A 17,281-nucleotide genomic window follows, 5' to 3' on the forward strand; every position below is an offset into this window, starting at 1 on the left:
AAGATTTATCACTGTTTTATATGATATATACTTTGTACCAACACTATAATTATTTTAAAAAATATATACTCTTTTGAATATAATATTTAATATTAATTAAAATTTATTAAAAATAAAAAAATTTAGTAGCTCTCATTACTTAAACCACATGTATTGTCTTTTGTTGCGCTTGAAAGTATTAAGGTGGAATAACCTCACTAATTGATCCGTGATGGGTTTTGAATATTTTTAATGAATAGCATAGGGGAAAGAAGTTGGGTAAGGCCCATGAAGGTCCAATTAAAAAAGGAAGAAGGAAGTGTAGCCTCGGCCCACATGATTTTGTAGTGTATATTGAATTGAATTGCGAAGAAGAAAGGAAAGGAAAGGAGCATGGCGAGTGGTGGGAGCGTGATGCAGCGGTGCAGCGTGGCTGCGAAGTGGCTGATGACGGCGGAGAGGGCGGCGCCGGCGTTGCCACAGTTGTGTGGGCGCGGGGACAAGAAGACGAAGAAAGGGAAGAGATTCAAGGGATCGTACGGAAACTCTCGTCCGAAGAAAGAGAAGATGATAGAGCGCATAAAAGACAAGGTCGAAGTTCCCAGGTCCACTCCTTGGCCTCTCCCTTTCAAGCTCATCTGATTCATTCTTCCAATCTCCTGCTTCGTTTGACTCATATGTCTATTCAATCGTTATTATCTCTTGCCATTGAATATCTATCATAAACTTCAATGTTTGTTAGTTTCTAGTAGATTAAAAACCTAGTTCAGTTGGTAGATTGCGTCCTTCAATTTGTATCCTTGGAGTGTGATTTATGGCTAAATACTGAATCCACCAAGACACGGATGATTCACACAATTGCTGCTCTTAATTATGCAAATTATCTTAATATTATATGCTGTCCTGCATATCTGCATTCCTTGCTGGACACTGTCCATAATAATGGATTTGCTCAAAGACATAGGACACTTGATTTATAGATGAAGATTGTGGGAAAGTTTTCTCATTGGATTTGGTTACCTCAGAAAATACAAATATTTAGGGCTGAGGTGGTTGATTTTTGAGTAACAGCCTTTACTGAGAGATTACAATGTGTATAGAGGGATTTTTAATGGAAGAACTCCATGTGGAGGAGGTTTTAATCCCCTTCCCCTCGTATAAAATCAATACAATGTTAGGCACAGGTTTATAAAATTCTGAAAAAAAGCCTCTTATATATAAAGAATAAAGAGGCGACAGCTAAGTCAAATGCTGTCACACCTAACATATTTCTTAACTAGCTATGAGCTCACGTATGTTGTGTGATAACTGTTATTCATACCTTTGTTCAGCCTTCCGGAAAGAGGAAGACAATATTCATTTGGTGCTGTTCAATTGAAGGTTCATTTTTATGCGCAAGCATTTGAGTTTGCTTTTTAGTTATGTACCAAATGAGTGACTTCTTTCCCCTTTTTTCAACATGAGACTGACTAAACCAGAGTTGGATCGCATTTGACCATAAAACATTTATGAATCAACAACCCAGTGTTTCTAGTGGCATTTCTTTTTTGTTGGTTGTGTAGGGAAAGAACAACTGGTGTATGATTTCATAATAGCAGGGAGACGTAGCAGGTTTGCTCACTTTGGTAGGCTTATTGTTCATTCCAGTTTAAATAATCCACAAGAACATGAATACTGTGATCATATTCAAAACTTAAGATGTTCACTTCATTTTATTGATGCTTCCCTCTGTTTTAGTAATTCATTTGAAAGACTATCATTAAGAAAACTGGAACAGTAAAAAGTTGCATTTAAAAAAACTGCATTCTATGTAATATCGAATGTCATCAGTGTTCTCATGCATTTAAATTTTGAAACTAGCAAGCAATATCTTTTCTTCCTAAACCCTCTATAGCTGATCAATTCTTCATACATCGGTGGCATTACACCAACCCTTCTTATAAAATAAGGCAATTCCTGGTCAAGATTCGTAGAACTATACAACATCTTTGTTTATAGGTGAGAAATAAAGAGTGGACATTTGAACTTTGAAGTCTGATCTACTGCTTCAATGAAAATAACTTTGAAGTCTGATCTACTGCTTCAATGAAAATAACTTAAACAATACCCTGTTATAGATTTGTAGTCTTCCTGGAGAACGGTGCTCAATCATAACAAAACTCGTCAACTTTTACTTTCAGTTGGTTACTCTGATGAGTATCAGTTTCCTTTAGATATTGTAGCTCCTCTAACAACCTAAGGAACAAATCCGCAATTATGGGAAGCCCCAGAGCCAGAAGCAAGAAACCTAAAATCATAATCAACCCTCCGACCCACAAAATCCATTGGCCATGCAGTGGATGTCTTCGTGGTCCTGTTATGGCTTGATATCCATAACAGATGGTCCATAATAGCAAGGACATAGCAATGAGAGCTCCAATTACACGCAATGTTGTTGCACTTGCACGAGCACCTGAAGAATTGGTGTTCGAAAACATCTTCCGCGTCTTAGTTATGGTTAACTGCAACTCCATGTTGGCAAGAATTCTGTTAAGATACAAATGAACACAAAAGGGTCTGAACTGTAAATATAGTTCTTGGGTGGGCGAGTAACAATTATCTTATATAGGCTGTGAAGCAAAATCATATAACTCTGGCACGCAAAGTTTTTATGGAGGAGCTCATTGAAAAAAGATGATATTGGTGAATTCAAATTAAACTAGTAAACTGTATATTTTTAGCACCAAAAATGACTTGAAAAATCCCATTACGACGGTGTATTCAAGATGTCTAATACGCAAAAGACATCTATTTGCGATAGGATACATCTTCAACGCACGGATAGTAAGCGTCGTTTTTTTTTTAATTGTATCATGGTGACATACAAGTGTACAACAATGACACAACTTTGCAAGATAAACAAAAGCCTCTCCAAAGATCAGTCTCTTCCATTTTTATTGTTTTTTTTAGGTAATTATACTAACCTTACGTAAGTAAGCGTTTATTGACCAATGTCGTATTGGTATACGAGACAAAAAATGAATCCAAAATAAAGTATGTTTAATAAAAAAAGTATAAACTATTTAATATTTGTATAATATATGTCTTGTTAGCAAATATTTTAAAGACACTGGTTGAAGAGTATTTTGTACTAATTTTTATAAAATGAAACAATTGGCTAATTATATATTTTTTATATAATAGTTTTTTTGTTTGTTTGTTTCACTACATACTTTCAAAAAAGTTATTTGCTTTTCTAATAGTTAAAAACATCAACTAACAGTTGTCTTTTAAATAATTAAAGGAATTTAATTAAATGCTTATTTTAACACGTTTAACTTAAAACACTCTTATCCGGCTCAAGCACGTTTCTTTGTTTTAGACACGATACAAAGTCGCCTTAGGAGTAACAATACTGTTAACTCAGTGTGATAACCTAAAATGATATATAAATATAACGTATATTAACATTAGAAGAGGAAAAAAAATATTTTTTTTTTCCATCTCGTTTTAAATGAATTAACAAAAGGTAGGATTGAGCATGAATCATTGTCAAACTCAAATCAATTTTTGTCTGGACCAATTTTTTAAAGACTGACCTAATCAAAACACGAAAATGAACTATAATCAAGACACGAAGATATATGGATAAATTCAAATTGATTTGACTTTATTAAACTATTAATTTTAACATTATGTATAATTTAATTATAAAATAAAATAAGTACAAAATTTAAATTAAAAAATTACGGTATATATACTCTAAAATAAATAATTTCATTGTAAATATAATATCATATTATAAAAAAAATATTAGTAACATTTTAACATTAATGTACAAAAATTCAAAAAACTTGTAATTTATGAGAAAATATTATGTCAAAAAATCAAGTTAAATGGTCTAAAACGTAATTCGAACCTGTCTTAAAAATATAATCCTATTTCAAAACTAAAACCCATCAAATCAAATCTCAAACCGGTTGAGTTGAGCCACCTTAAAAATATATCAGTCCTATTTCAAAACTCAAGCTCATCCAAATCAATCCTGAATCGGGTTAAAATCCTGAATCGGGTTAGTAAGTTGGATTTGGCCGTGCTCGCCATAATATAAGGTAAAAGCCCCTCATTTTGTGCGTGGTGTTTGGAGTGCTTAACTATAATACAAATCAGAGAATTCACATGGAACAGATTACTTCAAATTGCATCTAGGTGATTATTTTAAAACGTGCTCAGATGAAAAGAATATACACAAACAGAAAAGTGCAAAATCAAAAACATCTCGAGGGGGAAATTTGCAATAAGTATATATTAGAAAATATGGAATATGTTTGGTTTACTATTTGGATGCCCAAACAGAAGTTCAATTCTGATCGACTGCACCTATGTGTTTGATAATTTTTTTTTTTTTTACTTTACGTTAAACTTCATTATCTTCAAAAACATTCGTTACATCTAAAGCAACACTTATGTTGCTTTTCCGTTAAACAAGAAGTTTCGTTTCTCAATTTTCCTTTTCTATTGTACTTAATTCATTCTTGTATTCATTTTTATTTGATTTTTTTAATAATAAAAAATTAGTAAAAATAAGCTTAACTAATAATATTAATATCAAAATATAAAATAATAACAATGAAGTTTTTTCATCAATTCAAATATACTAAAAATAACAAAATAAACAATATTATTATCATTATAAAATATATACTCATTTTGGTAATTATACATGTAAAAGTACTTTTCATTAATATTATTCAAACAATTTTCATTTCAATAAAGTACTTTTGGAATAAAAGTATCCAAAGATAAATCAAGTTATACTAAACTTACTTTTAACTAAATTTAAGTTTTTCAACTTAAATCCAAACACACATAATCATTAACAGTGTATTTACAGCAGCTATATTGGTTCTAGGCTGCAATGCAATGCCTCCGTCACAAATTCTTCAACACATTCAGAAATTTTAAACCCTTTCGTTTTGTGCGGTAACGTCGCATCGAAAAGAAGTCTAATCCAGCAGCCCCTCCCCCAATATCAATTCTACGGGGGCTTGTCAACTTTCTCCGTTGTCTGAATGGTCTGTGACGGTTCACTTTCTATGGTGCCAGAATTTTATTATTAACCAATTTTTTCACATACATTATATATTAGTGTTGTTCTCAGATCTCATAGGTAGTAAATTAGATCTAATTAACCATTGTAATGGCGTGATAGTGTAGCTAAACAGTTAATATAAGGTATAGCTAAGGTATCGGGAAGAGACCAAAATTCAGATTTTGCAGACGATTCAGGCAACTAGTTTTTATTTATTTATTTATTTTATTTTTTATGTAAAACTCCAAACTCGCACAACGAAGTTCCAATGCAATCCTAAAAAATTCAATGATCCAAGTACCATCTAGTTTGTAGGTGATCAAATTTTTCAACATCATAAGCATGGATGGGATTCTGTATCAATTTATATTCATCACATAAGTGTAAACGAAGGAAATTTAATCCACAATCTTGGAATACAGAACAGTTTGATTGCAGACCTTTATTCATTGCAAGGGTGCCACCAAAAATTTCAAATTTCAGTCATTCTCTTCCCGGCCATAATTATAAACTATCTCAATCTGCATCAAAAACATAATATCAGAAATAAGCATATATTTGAAATCGATAAATTGGAACAACCTTTGGGGATTTAATACAGAGGAAAATGAATGAGGAACACTAAAATGCAAGCACGCCGGAAGGATACCCTACTCACAAATGGAAAACTTCCTCCTCCCATCCCTCATCATATTTTATGCATATACCCTATCTGATAGATAGTTTGGAAAACAGTATACAACTTCACTGGTATTTTATATTGCACAAGGGAAATGAATATCCAGCAGCAGATTATAGAATGATAGGATTAATTATTTCAAAAGCCTAACTATGGAAGCTGGCCATGCACAAGAAGCAAACTTCATAGCAGTTTTCATCTTCATGATTATAATATTATGACCACCTGAGATCTCAGTTAGCCAGTCTTGAACATTCCATCACTTGTTCAAAAGTAAAAATTACTCATCTAGCAATTGTACTTATTGCAGAAATATGGAGGAGCAATGCATTGTTAACTTCTAAAATTATCAAACACACATTTAGGACATAATGCAGAGGAGATGAGATACACTCATTCCCAGCAATATGCAAACCAGGCAAATCACATAACAATCAGGAACAGTTCCGTGCATTTGTCAAAGAAAAAGGCCACAAAGTGTTTAAAGTGATTAAATACACACAGATATGGAACATTTTGTGTGATACCCTTACATAACAGGTCGCATGACCCAACTGGCAACTGGGTCATACGATGATTGATGAGAGGTATAAACATAAATGTCCCCATTCCAAAAAAAAAAAAAAAAGTGTGGGGCCTTATGCAGGTATTCTATCATTCTATGCTTCTTGCATTGCACACGCATATATAAAATTTGTTCGAAAAGTATTAATCAAAGACAGAATAAGAATTTCAGTGACGTCCATGAAAATAGCAAAATAAGTAAGTGGAACCAACAAAAAATGGAAAAGATAAACATAACAACTTACCCCTTGAGGCGGAGTTGGGTTACGAGTAAACTTAGAACCACCAGGAGCCCAAGGAACTGTTATACATCAGAAAATGGGAGTAAAAGGGGTTAATATATGAACTGGATAAAATAAACAAAACAGGAAAGAGAAAGGCCAACTAGTAGAGTAATATGCGCAGATGAATCTAACCCCCAACACAAGAAAAGCTAAGATATGGGTGATACCGTGCCTTTGTGCCGTTTCTTTCTTGGCAAGTTTAACAGTTTGATTGCAGTGACAAGCAAAGATACTGATTACGGAGAATATAGCTAATAATCGTATGATAGCAATCCCCTCAACCCTCTTTTAACAAAAGGAGAAGCGGTTGAAGATATGTTTAAAGCAATCTATTAAGAATTATTTACAACTAAAGACATTAACATGATATTCAGCTTATGTTCTCAAGAACGTATCTTTACCCATCATCATTCGTGTGATATTAGGAATTAGAAGAAAAAAAATCTCAGTAATACTTTGCAATGGACGTGATATGATATAATATGCAATTAAGAGTGACAGAAAGCAAGAATGCGGCAGAGGTGAATTAAATAAAGTTACCTATATAAGGATCAGGATGACGCCACTTGTTGTAGGAGGCTTCAGCATCCGCTATGAGCCTATCAATGGTATCAGGGTCTTCCTGCATATGACACAAATCCCTAATCAGAAACACAGTCCTAACAATTAGGGAGGAAAAGTGTGACAACGCATGTGTGGATCCGAACGCAGCGAAGGGATTGAGGGGGAAAGAAAGGGGAAACGTACGACGTGTCTGTTTTCCTCGAACCTTTCGCGGAGATTTGAAGCCTGAGGAGAGAAAGGGAAAAGGGGATTAGAGAAGAGAAGGGATTGAAATTGAAATGGAGAGAAGAGAAAGGAGAATACGTCGTCGTAGAAGAGGTGGCGATGTACGGCCCAGTTGAGAGTGTCTTTGAGGGCGCGGCGGTACAGGATCCGAACCCTCTCCTTCTGCGCCGCCCGCCGAGCCAGGTACGCTGCCGTCGATGCCATGCTCATTTTCACTTCACTCCTCACTTTCCCAACCCACGGATTGGAAAAATGGAAAACTCACCGCGTCGTGTCGAGATTGGACTAGACTTTGGGCTCCATGCTGGGCTTTCCATCTTAGTTGGATCCAATTTCTATTACGGCGTTGATATATACACCTCCTTTTTTTCCTATAAGTATACCTCCTTTAAAAAAATAATTATAATTTTAAAATTTTTTAATTTTTAATTTTTAATTTTTAATTTTTAATTTTTAATTTTTAATTTTTAATTTTACATCCACAACATTTAATTTAGTATTTTTTTTTTACACATCTTCCCTCATTTTTTCAATTTTTATATGCACTTCCTTACATTTCCTCCAACTCACCTATTTTAGTAGCATGTAAAAATTAAAAGAGACAAAAAAAGTGTGTGAAAAAGAAGAAAAAAGTAACAAATTAAAAGTTAGAAGTGTAAAATTAGAAAATTAAAAAAAAACTACAATATTTTATAATATAAAAAAAATAAAGGAGGTGTATTTATAAGAAAAAGAGGTGTATATATCACGAGCCTTTCTATTATACCACCCATTTTTTCTGTCCATTTTTTCAATACTTCCACAATACAGAAAAAATGAAACATATAATTAGTAAATGATATTTTCCTCTCTTTTATTTTAAAATATACACTCTCTTTCCTTAAAATTGAATGTAAATTAAATTTAATCATTTTTAACGTTAGCAGTCTTCTTTAAAATGACAAATAATCATGAATATATATATAGAGAGAGAGAGAAAGAGGAGAGATCCTTTTATTTTCAAAGTAAGTCTAGATAGATTTATTTTGTTCAATAACTCATATTCTACATTAAATTTTAATGATCCAACCGTTAAATTTAAAGTTTGTAATTTTTAAAAAATTTAAAATCATTTAATACTTTATTTTATTAATTCAAATTGACGGATAATTATAAAATTATTTTACAGTCATAAACTATATATATATATATATATATATATATATAATGATAGTTCAAACGACATCGGTATAACTTTACTAAGTACTATACTGCTCAATAACTTTATATTAAATATGAATTTTATAAATTCAACCGTTAGATTAAAAATTCTTTACTCTCAGATTATATATACAAAATTTTATATTAATCCAAAATTAATTGATACTTCATTTTTATAAAATAAAATTAACGTAATATATTCATTTCAAACTATACTAAAATATGAACACTTTGATTACCTTCAAGTTGTTGCTCAATTTTAACAAAATTTGATATACACATATAAAGTGATATGAACTTTTAATCTAACGGTTAGATTTACAAAATTCATAATTAATATAAAGTTATTGAGCGGTGTGATATATATATATATATATATATATATATATATATATATATAAAGGATAGAAATAACGTCCACCTTTGGAAGTTATGCTTTTAATACAAAGAGAGGGAAAGCGAAAAACACATTGACTTTTACGTAGCATGAAAATATAGAGTGACATGAATAGAAGTGTAGAACATGGTAGAGGTATAAAAGGAATCTACTATAAAATTAGCAATAGAAGACCAAGAATTCACAGGTATAAGGCATTAGGTAATATACTTATATTCGTTTACACCAAAATGAGAAAAGCAGTGGTTCCATTTGCATTGACGAAAGCAGTGAATTACATAATAAATAAAAAAATAAATTTGGTGTACATGAACAAAGGCCTAAAATAGAGAGACCCTGGTACTTCTCCAGGAATATGACATGCGTTGTGGTGTGAAGCTAAGGCCAAACATCTCCTTGAGGGCCTTACCCTGCCCAGTAAACCTCACTAACTTTGCAACAACCGCAGCACTCTCCGCAACATGGTTCATATCAGCGTTGCTCCATAAGCGATTCGCCAGCTGCTTCCTCCTGCGCTTTGAATCCAACGCAATGCTCCATTTTCTGAAGAGATTCTTCCTCTCTTCCTCGGATAGCCTTCTCTGCATGAGCTTCACCAGCATGTCTCTCTCGTGCCGAACACCTTTCGCACTGTTTTCCCATACAAAGACATGTATGTCAGTCAACACTAAGCAGTGTGCATGAGCAAGATGTATATCAGATGCTCATATGACAGAAAAGAAAGAGAACCTTGAAGCTAATGTTACTGTCTGATCGTCGTTCAACGACTGATTTCCTCCGGCAAATGTTTCTTTGAGGAAAGATAATCTTCTGTGCTCCACCTCCATGTAAATGGAGTCTGTTGGATCACCCCTGAACAAAAGGAAGAAGTAGGTCCTGTGGAACAGGGATACATTGCAGGTTTGCCACAGCTCCACTATCTCTCTTTGCTGAAGCTTGAATTGCATAGACCATTCTACTGGAGATCCAGGTACCTCTAACATTGAATCTACACCAGCATCTTTCATATTCTTCTCAAATCTAAAATATGTTGTCTCTGCCTGATGATCCTACAATTCAGTAACTATAATTTAGACAAAAACATTCAACTGTGTGACCCTCCAAATCAGATTTATAAGCATCAAATGAAACATTACACAGAAAACACTAGTAGTGGTAACAGATATGAATATGATTGTGTGAACTTATTAATATCCATGGCTGCTACAGGTATCAATATGAAACTATGAATGTCTTGATACGTAGAGGTTCAAGATTCTTCCGATATTTGCTAATGACAAGGAACAATTTCACACAATAAATATTGAAAAGGAATTAATAACAAAGATGACCAGAGTAAACAACCTACTTATGAAGACATTAACACTTCAATAAACCATAATTCACAGTTGTATCGTAACGGGTTAGTATTACATAACAGAAGAAGCATATGAACAATTCCAGTTATTTTCAAAGGCAATTAATACATCAGTGAGAAAATTTGCTTAAATTATAAGAAATAAGAAACGACTTGAAATAATTCATTTGCACCTGATCATCAACAAGCTGCTTCTCATACTCAAGTTTGACCATTTCCTTCATCCCAGCTACAAAAGTTTGGACACTAGTAATATCCTCGTTAGCATATGTTCTGGAGTTGTTGGTTCTTAACTCATCCATAGAGGGACTTCCAATAGAAGACGGTGAACCATTAGTTGACAATTTTGTGGAAGCATCATAAGTTAATGGAAGGAATTTTCTCTGCAATCCATCTGGTCTCCCAGGGAAGAATTTTTCAAAACTATTCAGCGGAGTCCGCTCCATTTCTTCTGTTTTATCAGGAGTGTAATATTCCCTGCAACTCCAGCTCCTTGTTAATTTAAGATTCCTACAATTTAACACTGTTGCTGAGCTAGCCAGTGGAGAATCATTACTCAATTGTGCATCATCCAGTCTCTGCTCCAGCACACTACTTGTTGCATTGTCTTGGATCTGTCTCTCTTCCCTATCTTCATTCACAGGGGTCGGTATTTCCTGAATTGTTACATTTTCCTCTCCATACCATGGTAATGCCAACACCCCATTTTCACTTACTGGTGGATCAGGATATTCCAAGTCATCTCTACTTGATTCCTCCAATTCAAGACTTTGAACTTCTTTGCAGTATTCATCAGGGTTTTCTGCACAGACAAAAATTATCACAATTCACATGCTAAATATGATGCTGTTCTAATCTTGAATGGTATTAACTTCCATCAGACTACTTACTATTGGCAAAGGGAGGAAACAACTTACTATCAGGACTACTTTCACTGTCTTCATTGTTATAGTTAGGATTGTTGAATTCTGTAATGCGTAAATCAGAACGATAGATGCTTGATGACTCTGATATTGAATCATCATCTTCCCAGGTGTCCGTCATTTCCTGCATATTAAAACAATTATCAATGCCAGTCTAAACAACAACAAGAGAGGTAACCAAATTCAGAGGCATAATTTCTTATAGAAGTTCACTAATTAGGAGATAGAAATAACTTTTCTAGATTTCTGATCATTTCCCACCATACGCAGCAAATCCTCAACCCTAGATTGAGCAAGATCACGTTGTTTCACTAGCTCCCGAATCTCCCTCTCCATCTGAATAATTGAAACCCATGTTATCAACATCCAAGAAGTAACAAAAATGTAACTTGCATAAAGGTGACTGATATATCGCTAAGCACCAATACAGCTTTAACTATGAAATAAAATTTAAAACTATAAATGATGATACCAATTATAGACACTGGGGAAAAACAAACAATTAATTAACCAGAAAAGAGAGGTTAACACACAAAGTTATAAATCAATATCTCTGAAGTTCCATGTCTAGACATGTCCACCATCTACACAAACTGTATATCATGAATTCGAAAAAAACTAAATTATAACCTTTTCTATCTGGAGATTTTTCTTTCGCAACACTGCTGCATAATCACAATTGGTGGCAGGAAGACCAGGATTTCTCAACTCGCTCTCTAATCTGGTTACCTCTTTTTGCAGTTGCTTGACCAATGCCTTATCAGACATCACTACATTAACCTGTGCTTTAGTGGTCACTTGTTTTGCGCAACAAGCAAAGAGAAGGGTGTTTCTAGTTTGCTCAACATGGCTCCGTGTAGGGCTCAGGGTGCAAATGATGGCTGTTCTAGAATTGCCACCTAAGAAAGGCTGCAGTATGCGTGTCAACTTAGAATCTCTGTAATTGATGTGTCCTTGTCTTCCCTTACTGTGTTCAAGCACATGATGTCAGCCAACAGAAACTTCTAAATGTTACATTTGAACAGCTTCATGGAAAGTGTAGCCCGTCAGATAAGTTTTGAATGAACATAAGTTTTCCAATGAGAAGCAATCTCAAATTAGTCAAAAGACAAGGTACATAATATCTGTCTTGCTTCTTCACCCAAACTTTGATTTATTGACGAAGTTAACATTAACTGATATTCGACTCTAAAAAAGGAACTCAGTTGCTTATAATTAAAAATAAGGCTATCTCAATGCTCTTTTTCTATTTTCTGAAAGACAGACTATCCTACTGCTACGAGCCTATATGATATCAATAGTTTCAGTCTGATACTGTGAAAAGCAAAAATATGCTCGTCAGTTTCTTAAATACAAAACACAAAGTTAACCTTGTAGTTTGACACATGGAATCATAAACAATAAAGATATGAGTAATTAATCAACAATAAAATAAGAGGCAGGCAATCAGGCACCCACGACTTACAATATCAGATGTAAGTTTGCTAACAATATTAGAAGATGAGTAAAGAAGGTAGACATCATAGGCTAAGAATGTAGACAACCTAAGTTTACGAATGACCGTCCCAAGAGTGAGTAAACTTCGGTTTATATGACAACCTTCTTTCAATCTGGACCCAGCAGATAATGCTTGTGATGCACGCTCACTCCCTGCCAAATCAACAAAATTCTGCAGAGAAAAGAAACCAAAATAATGGTAAAATCTTCTAAACATTTTATTTTGGACGAGAGGAAGAATTTATAAATTTAAACATACCACACTAGCTGCAAGGGTGGTTGAGTTGCTTTTATCCATGAATTCTCTGGCAGAACTTTCAATTGTCTGCAAGGTTACAATTACCATAACAAAGTCTACAAGTAAAACATATAAAACACAATGTTCTAAGCAGAAAGGGGAAAGGCGCAGAGACCAGTCTGATAATTTGGTGAGATCGAGAACTCTTGTCATTGAGGTATGTCTCTCCCACCTGTCTCTGTGCTGCAAGATTGTAGTGGAAATTGTAATGCCATAAACCAACCTGTGTCAAGAAAGTTATGCAAATTTCTTTTACCTTCACAGAATGATAGGAGCTCTTTCAAATGCACCCTGTCCCGTAGAGTCTCCTCTGTGAGTTTCTCTACTAGAGGTCCTCTCTGAAAAATCAAGAAACAATTAATTAAATAAATAATATTATTTATTCTTCAATTCAATAGATACAGATTATAGAATGCATTCACCTCAGGATCATCACGTAGCCTTAGGGATGTGTTCTCAGTTCTCAGGAGGTCCCTAATAATTTCGTTATAAATTTCAATTGCTGAGAACTTCAATACAAATGCTCTTTCTTCATGCTAAAAAGTAACCTTGTGTTAGAAAGACTTGTAACATTATAAACAAGAGTTATGGTTAAAAATGATACTGAAGAATTAAACAGCTAGATCAATAAATTCACAGTCTAACTACCTTATTGATATAGTCAAAAATATCTGCTACAGCATATTCAGTTATTCCAACCATCGTGTATGTCTTTCCACTGCTCGTTTGCCCATATGCAAAAATACTTGCTGAAAAAAATGTACAAATACATATTTATAGTCAAAGCTAAGGAGGCGGAGTAGAAGAGGATCATCAGAAGCTGGCAAGCAAAAAGTAATATGCTTACAGTTGATTCCGCCAACAACTGACAGAGCAATTTCTTTGGCCCCTTCCTCATATACCTGCTTTGTCGAACAGTCACCCCGAAATACTCTATCTACAACCATATCATAATAAAAATTCAGAAACATTTGCTCCATGATAAATGAACCCCGGATACATTAAATCTTAAACTTAATCAACAGTGCTTCCATAAAATCCAAACACAATCATTTCAGAAAAGCTAAGCAAAATGCATTTTGAAGTACAGTAAAGTACAGACATTTTTTAAAAATTAAATATAAAGGAAATAAAAGGAATTGGCATCTTAACAAATTATATCAATTGATCATCCAAACAAGCAAAAAGGGAATCACCAAATGTTTGTATCACCAATTCAATTAAGTAATTTCACAAGTTGGTCATCCCTAGAAAATTAGAAAAAAGTGCATCTCAGCCATAGAAAGTTAAAGCTAGAGAACTTGAAACTATTTAAACCAACTAAACCTTGTTCTCCAGGCAAAGGAAAGAGATCCTCAGATCCAGTAAACGTACTTTATGAATCAATCCCATGTTCTAATATTCCAATGCTTGTCGATATAATGCAAACACAGAATTGTTTGATTTTGCTTCCAATTTATGACAATACATATTTGTGAATTATATAGCAACATCAATGATAGTAGACATTTGCTTACCAAAGGTGTAGGCACTTGGGAATGTGGAACCTTCCCGGAGAGTGTTCCGGTACAAGATGGTAGTGTCATTGATGCATTCCCAATCTGCTACTTCATTCACGGCAATTTCCTTCTCACTCAAAGGCCTAAGCCTCACTAACACCAGAATCTTCTCTTCATGACCGCCAACTCCACCCATCTTCTCCCATTTAACTAACTCTTCTCCAGCAACCGCTCCCATTTCTCACTTTTAAAAGTGAAAAACAAGTGATATGGTAAATTATAAAAGTTGTTAATGCTTTCCCAAAAATTCAAGACAGTTATAGCAAAATAGCTGGCAGTTCACAAATACCAAGCCCATAATTTGAGCATTATACACAGGAAAAGCAAATTATGAATGAGAAGACAACAACCTATTAACTTCAGCTCATAAATAAACAGGCAATAACAGCAACAAGAAGCTAACTTTAGAAAAGACCAAGAACAACAGAATACTAACTAATTACTTTTAAATCATCAATAAATTCTCTCTTGTCACTTGTAAGCTTTATATCACGAGAACTTCTCTTCGATAAGTTTAAACAACAAAAAAAGAAAGTAAGATAACAAAGAAGAGATGAGAGAGAAGAGCGATAAAAAAATTTAAATAAAAAGAAAAACAGTTAAGAAAATAGTGCAGGGGGCAAAACATGAAAAATCCGATTTTTTTTATCTTTGGTTCACCAAAGATCAATTGTAGTAGAAGAATAAAAAAAGTTTGATCGTGTCAACTGCTGAATGAGTGAGACCTGAGAACAAAGTTCAACGAGACAAGACCATGAATTGTTTCGTTTGTTACATTACACGGGGCACTGGTCCCAACAAACAAGAACATCCCTTTCATTCTCCCCCTCTTTTTCTTCTTTCCAACAAACACATACGGTCACATATTCTTATAGAAATTAATGATACATGACTGAGTGACATTACCTTCAAATTTCTCTGTCCTTTAGCTTCTTCCTCTGGCGGTGAGCGAACCGCAATTGAAAGCTTAACCACAAATGCGACCCAAAAGTAAGACTAAAATCAACTCACGCATTGGTTCTCTTCTGAAGTCGCTTACTCAACACAACTAAATGTTTCAGAGTTCAAAGTTCAAACCTTTGAGTAGACTGGAGTCACAATACTAGAGTTGAAGTTAGTACGATCCATAACCATAAGGTGTGTGACGTAGCGTCCAAGTTTATATTTTTGGTTAACCAGAAACAGAAAAGGTAGAGGATGAAGCTTTTTATTTATTTATTTATTTATTTTTATTCTATAGAATAAGAGTAGTGAAAGCAGAAGGGTGAAAATGGGTGCAAGTTTAACGACCCACGATCTGAAAAGAATTGTAACGCCAATACAGTACAGCATGCAAATTGCAATGTAAGAGAGAGAGTGGTTGGTTTCATGGCATAGCATGGAACTTGGGAGCCTACTTTCCTTCTCATGAGCGTCTATTTCAGAGGATTTCAATATTTCCACACCCACTTTATTACATCCTTTTCTTCTTCCCTGCATGATCTTGTTACAACTACATTTATAAAGTCATCATTTTAAGTTGTTTCGTAAAAGAAAATTATAAAATAGTTAATTGAGTAGAAAATAAAGAAAAAATATGAGTAGAAGAACATAAATAATTCAGTTCAGTTCCAGCCTGGCTTTTCCACCCTACGGACATCCAAACAACACAGCACCCTCAATCACGCCTTCATGTATTCTTCTTTTCTACAAAATAATTTATTAAAAAATATGATAAAATTTTGCTTCATATTTTAAATTTATATAATAAAAAATAATATTCATTTTATTGATACATCTCTTTTTTAATTTTTTTATATAATTATATGATTCTTAATTTCTTAAGAATCAAATATTTATTTAAATAATTATCAATTACTGTACCCAAAAAATAATTATTGATTAGAGATTAAATGTAAGTAATTTGTGAGATTTATATAATATTTTTTACAATGAATAACTTAAATTGTGTAAAGTAAATAAAAAATAATTGTATGGGGAAGGTCTTTCGGCCATACCCCTTGGCATACAAACACTAAGACTCGTTCGACACCTTAGATAGTTGAGAGCTTCCTAGAGGATTCCCTAATGTAGAAAGGATCAAGCTTCATTTTGATAAACCTCCATCGGTACTCTCGTTAGTCGAAACCCGTTCGGCACCCGAGGAGACCGAGAGCCACAATTAAAATGCCTCATTTGGCATTCACGGCAGTCGAAACGCACATGTAGACAACATTGGACTTTATTCGGCACCCTTGGCAGTCGAAGCCTATTCGACACCTTCAATAGTCGAAACCCATTCGGCACCCTCAGTAGCTGAAGCCTATTCAGCACCCTCAGCAACCAAAACTTAGTTGGCACCATTGACAGCCGAAACCCATTCGGTATCTTCGGCAGTTAAAACCCATTCGGCACTCTCGACAGTCGAAACCTATTCGATATCTTTGGCAGTCGAGTGTCGGATAAAACCCCTTAAACAAATGTTAATCATCTTTAATTAACGATCAAAGGTTAATTATGGCCATAAAGTTAATTATCCAATATATTACCTAATTTGGTAACCTTAGCACATGACCCATTGAAAATCGGGCCTATAAATGTCAGTATAAATAGTTCATATCTCAAAGGTTGTTCATTAGTTACTATTGATATTTGTGCTTATTATGACTTAAGTGTCAGAGTACCTTTTGCATATACCCCCCCGT

The 17,281-nt window shown here is 34.1% G+C and overlaps 3 protein-coding genes across 3 annotated transcripts; 1 reads left to right on the plus strand and 2 right to left on the minus strand.

The window, feature by feature from the left end:
- The first annotated feature begins 309 nt into the window (after positions 1-309).
- Positions 310-873, plus strand: LOC109802878 (30S ribosomal protein S31). Its single transcript, XM_020364285.3, has one exon. The coding sequence runs from the start codon at positions 373-375 to the stop codon at positions 619-621; it is 249 nt and encodes an 82-aa protein (XP_020219874.1). The 5' UTR covers positions 310-372; the 3' UTR covers positions 622-873.
- A 4,440-nt stretch (positions 874-5,313) lies between these two features.
- Positions 5,314-7,630, minus strand: CIB22 (LYR family of Fe/S cluster biogenesis protein). The gene is made up of 5 exons (XM_020363785.3): positions 7,445-7,630; positions 7,325-7,366; positions 7,118-7,199; positions 6,539-6,594; positions 5,314-5,571 (listed from the first exon to the last, which is right to left on the minus strand). Exons 1-5 carry the CDS (start codon positions 7,574-7,576, stop codon positions 5,530-5,532), a joined length of 354 nt encoding a protein of 117 aa, XP_020219374.1. The 5' UTR covers positions 7,577-7,630; the 3' UTR covers positions 5,314-5,529.
- Positions 7,631-9,143: 1,513 nt separating this feature from the next.
- On the minus strand, positions 9,144-15,348 carry LOC109802399 (kinesin-like protein KIN-7E). Its single transcript, XM_020363755.3, is given in 16 exon segments — positions 9,144-9,367; positions 9,370-9,593; positions 9,693-10,012; positions 10,494-11,122; positions 11,211-11,367; positions 11,478-11,579; positions 11,874-12,210; positions 12,788-12,912; positions 13,000-13,065; positions 13,154-13,221; positions 13,295-13,376; positions 13,461-13,574; positions 13,687-13,787; positions 13,886-13,975; positions 14,556-14,781; positions 15,041-15,348. Coding segments are annotated over 15 exon segments (2,661 nt in total). The 5' UTR covers positions 14,776-14,781; positions 15,041-15,348; the 3' UTR covers positions 9,144-9,341.
- Positions 15,349-17,281: the final 1,933 nt, after the last annotated feature.

This window comes from Cajanus cajan, chromosome 4 (assembly GCF_000230855.2).
Source record: "Cajanus cajan strain Asha chromosome 4, NIPB_CcT2T_4, whole genome shotgun sequence".
Classification (NCBI taxonomy): Eukaryota; Viridiplantae; Streptophyta; class Magnoliopsida; order Fabales; family Fabaceae; genus Cajanus; species Cajanus cajan.

What these genes read in the sequence shown, in the direction of transcription:
- CIB22 (XM_020363785.3), bottom strand. Translation starts at nt 7,576, where the DNA reads ATGAGCATGGCATCGACGGCAGCGTACCTGGCTCGGCGGGCGGCGCAG. An exon ending in TCGAGGAAAACAGACACGTC is followed by an intron (nt 7,200 to 7,324) that starts GTACGTTTCCCC and finishes TGTCATATGCAG; the next exon opens with GAAGACCCTGATACCATTGA. An exon ending in TCATCCTGATCCTTATATAG is followed by an intron (nt 6,595 to 7,117) that starts GTAACTTTATTT and finishes GATGTATAACAG; the next exon opens with TTCCTTGGGCTCCTGGTGGT.
- LOC109802878 (XM_020364285.3), top strand. Translation starts at nt 373, where the DNA reads ATGGCGAGTGGTGGGAGCGTGATGCAGCGGTGCAGCGTGGCTGCGAAG.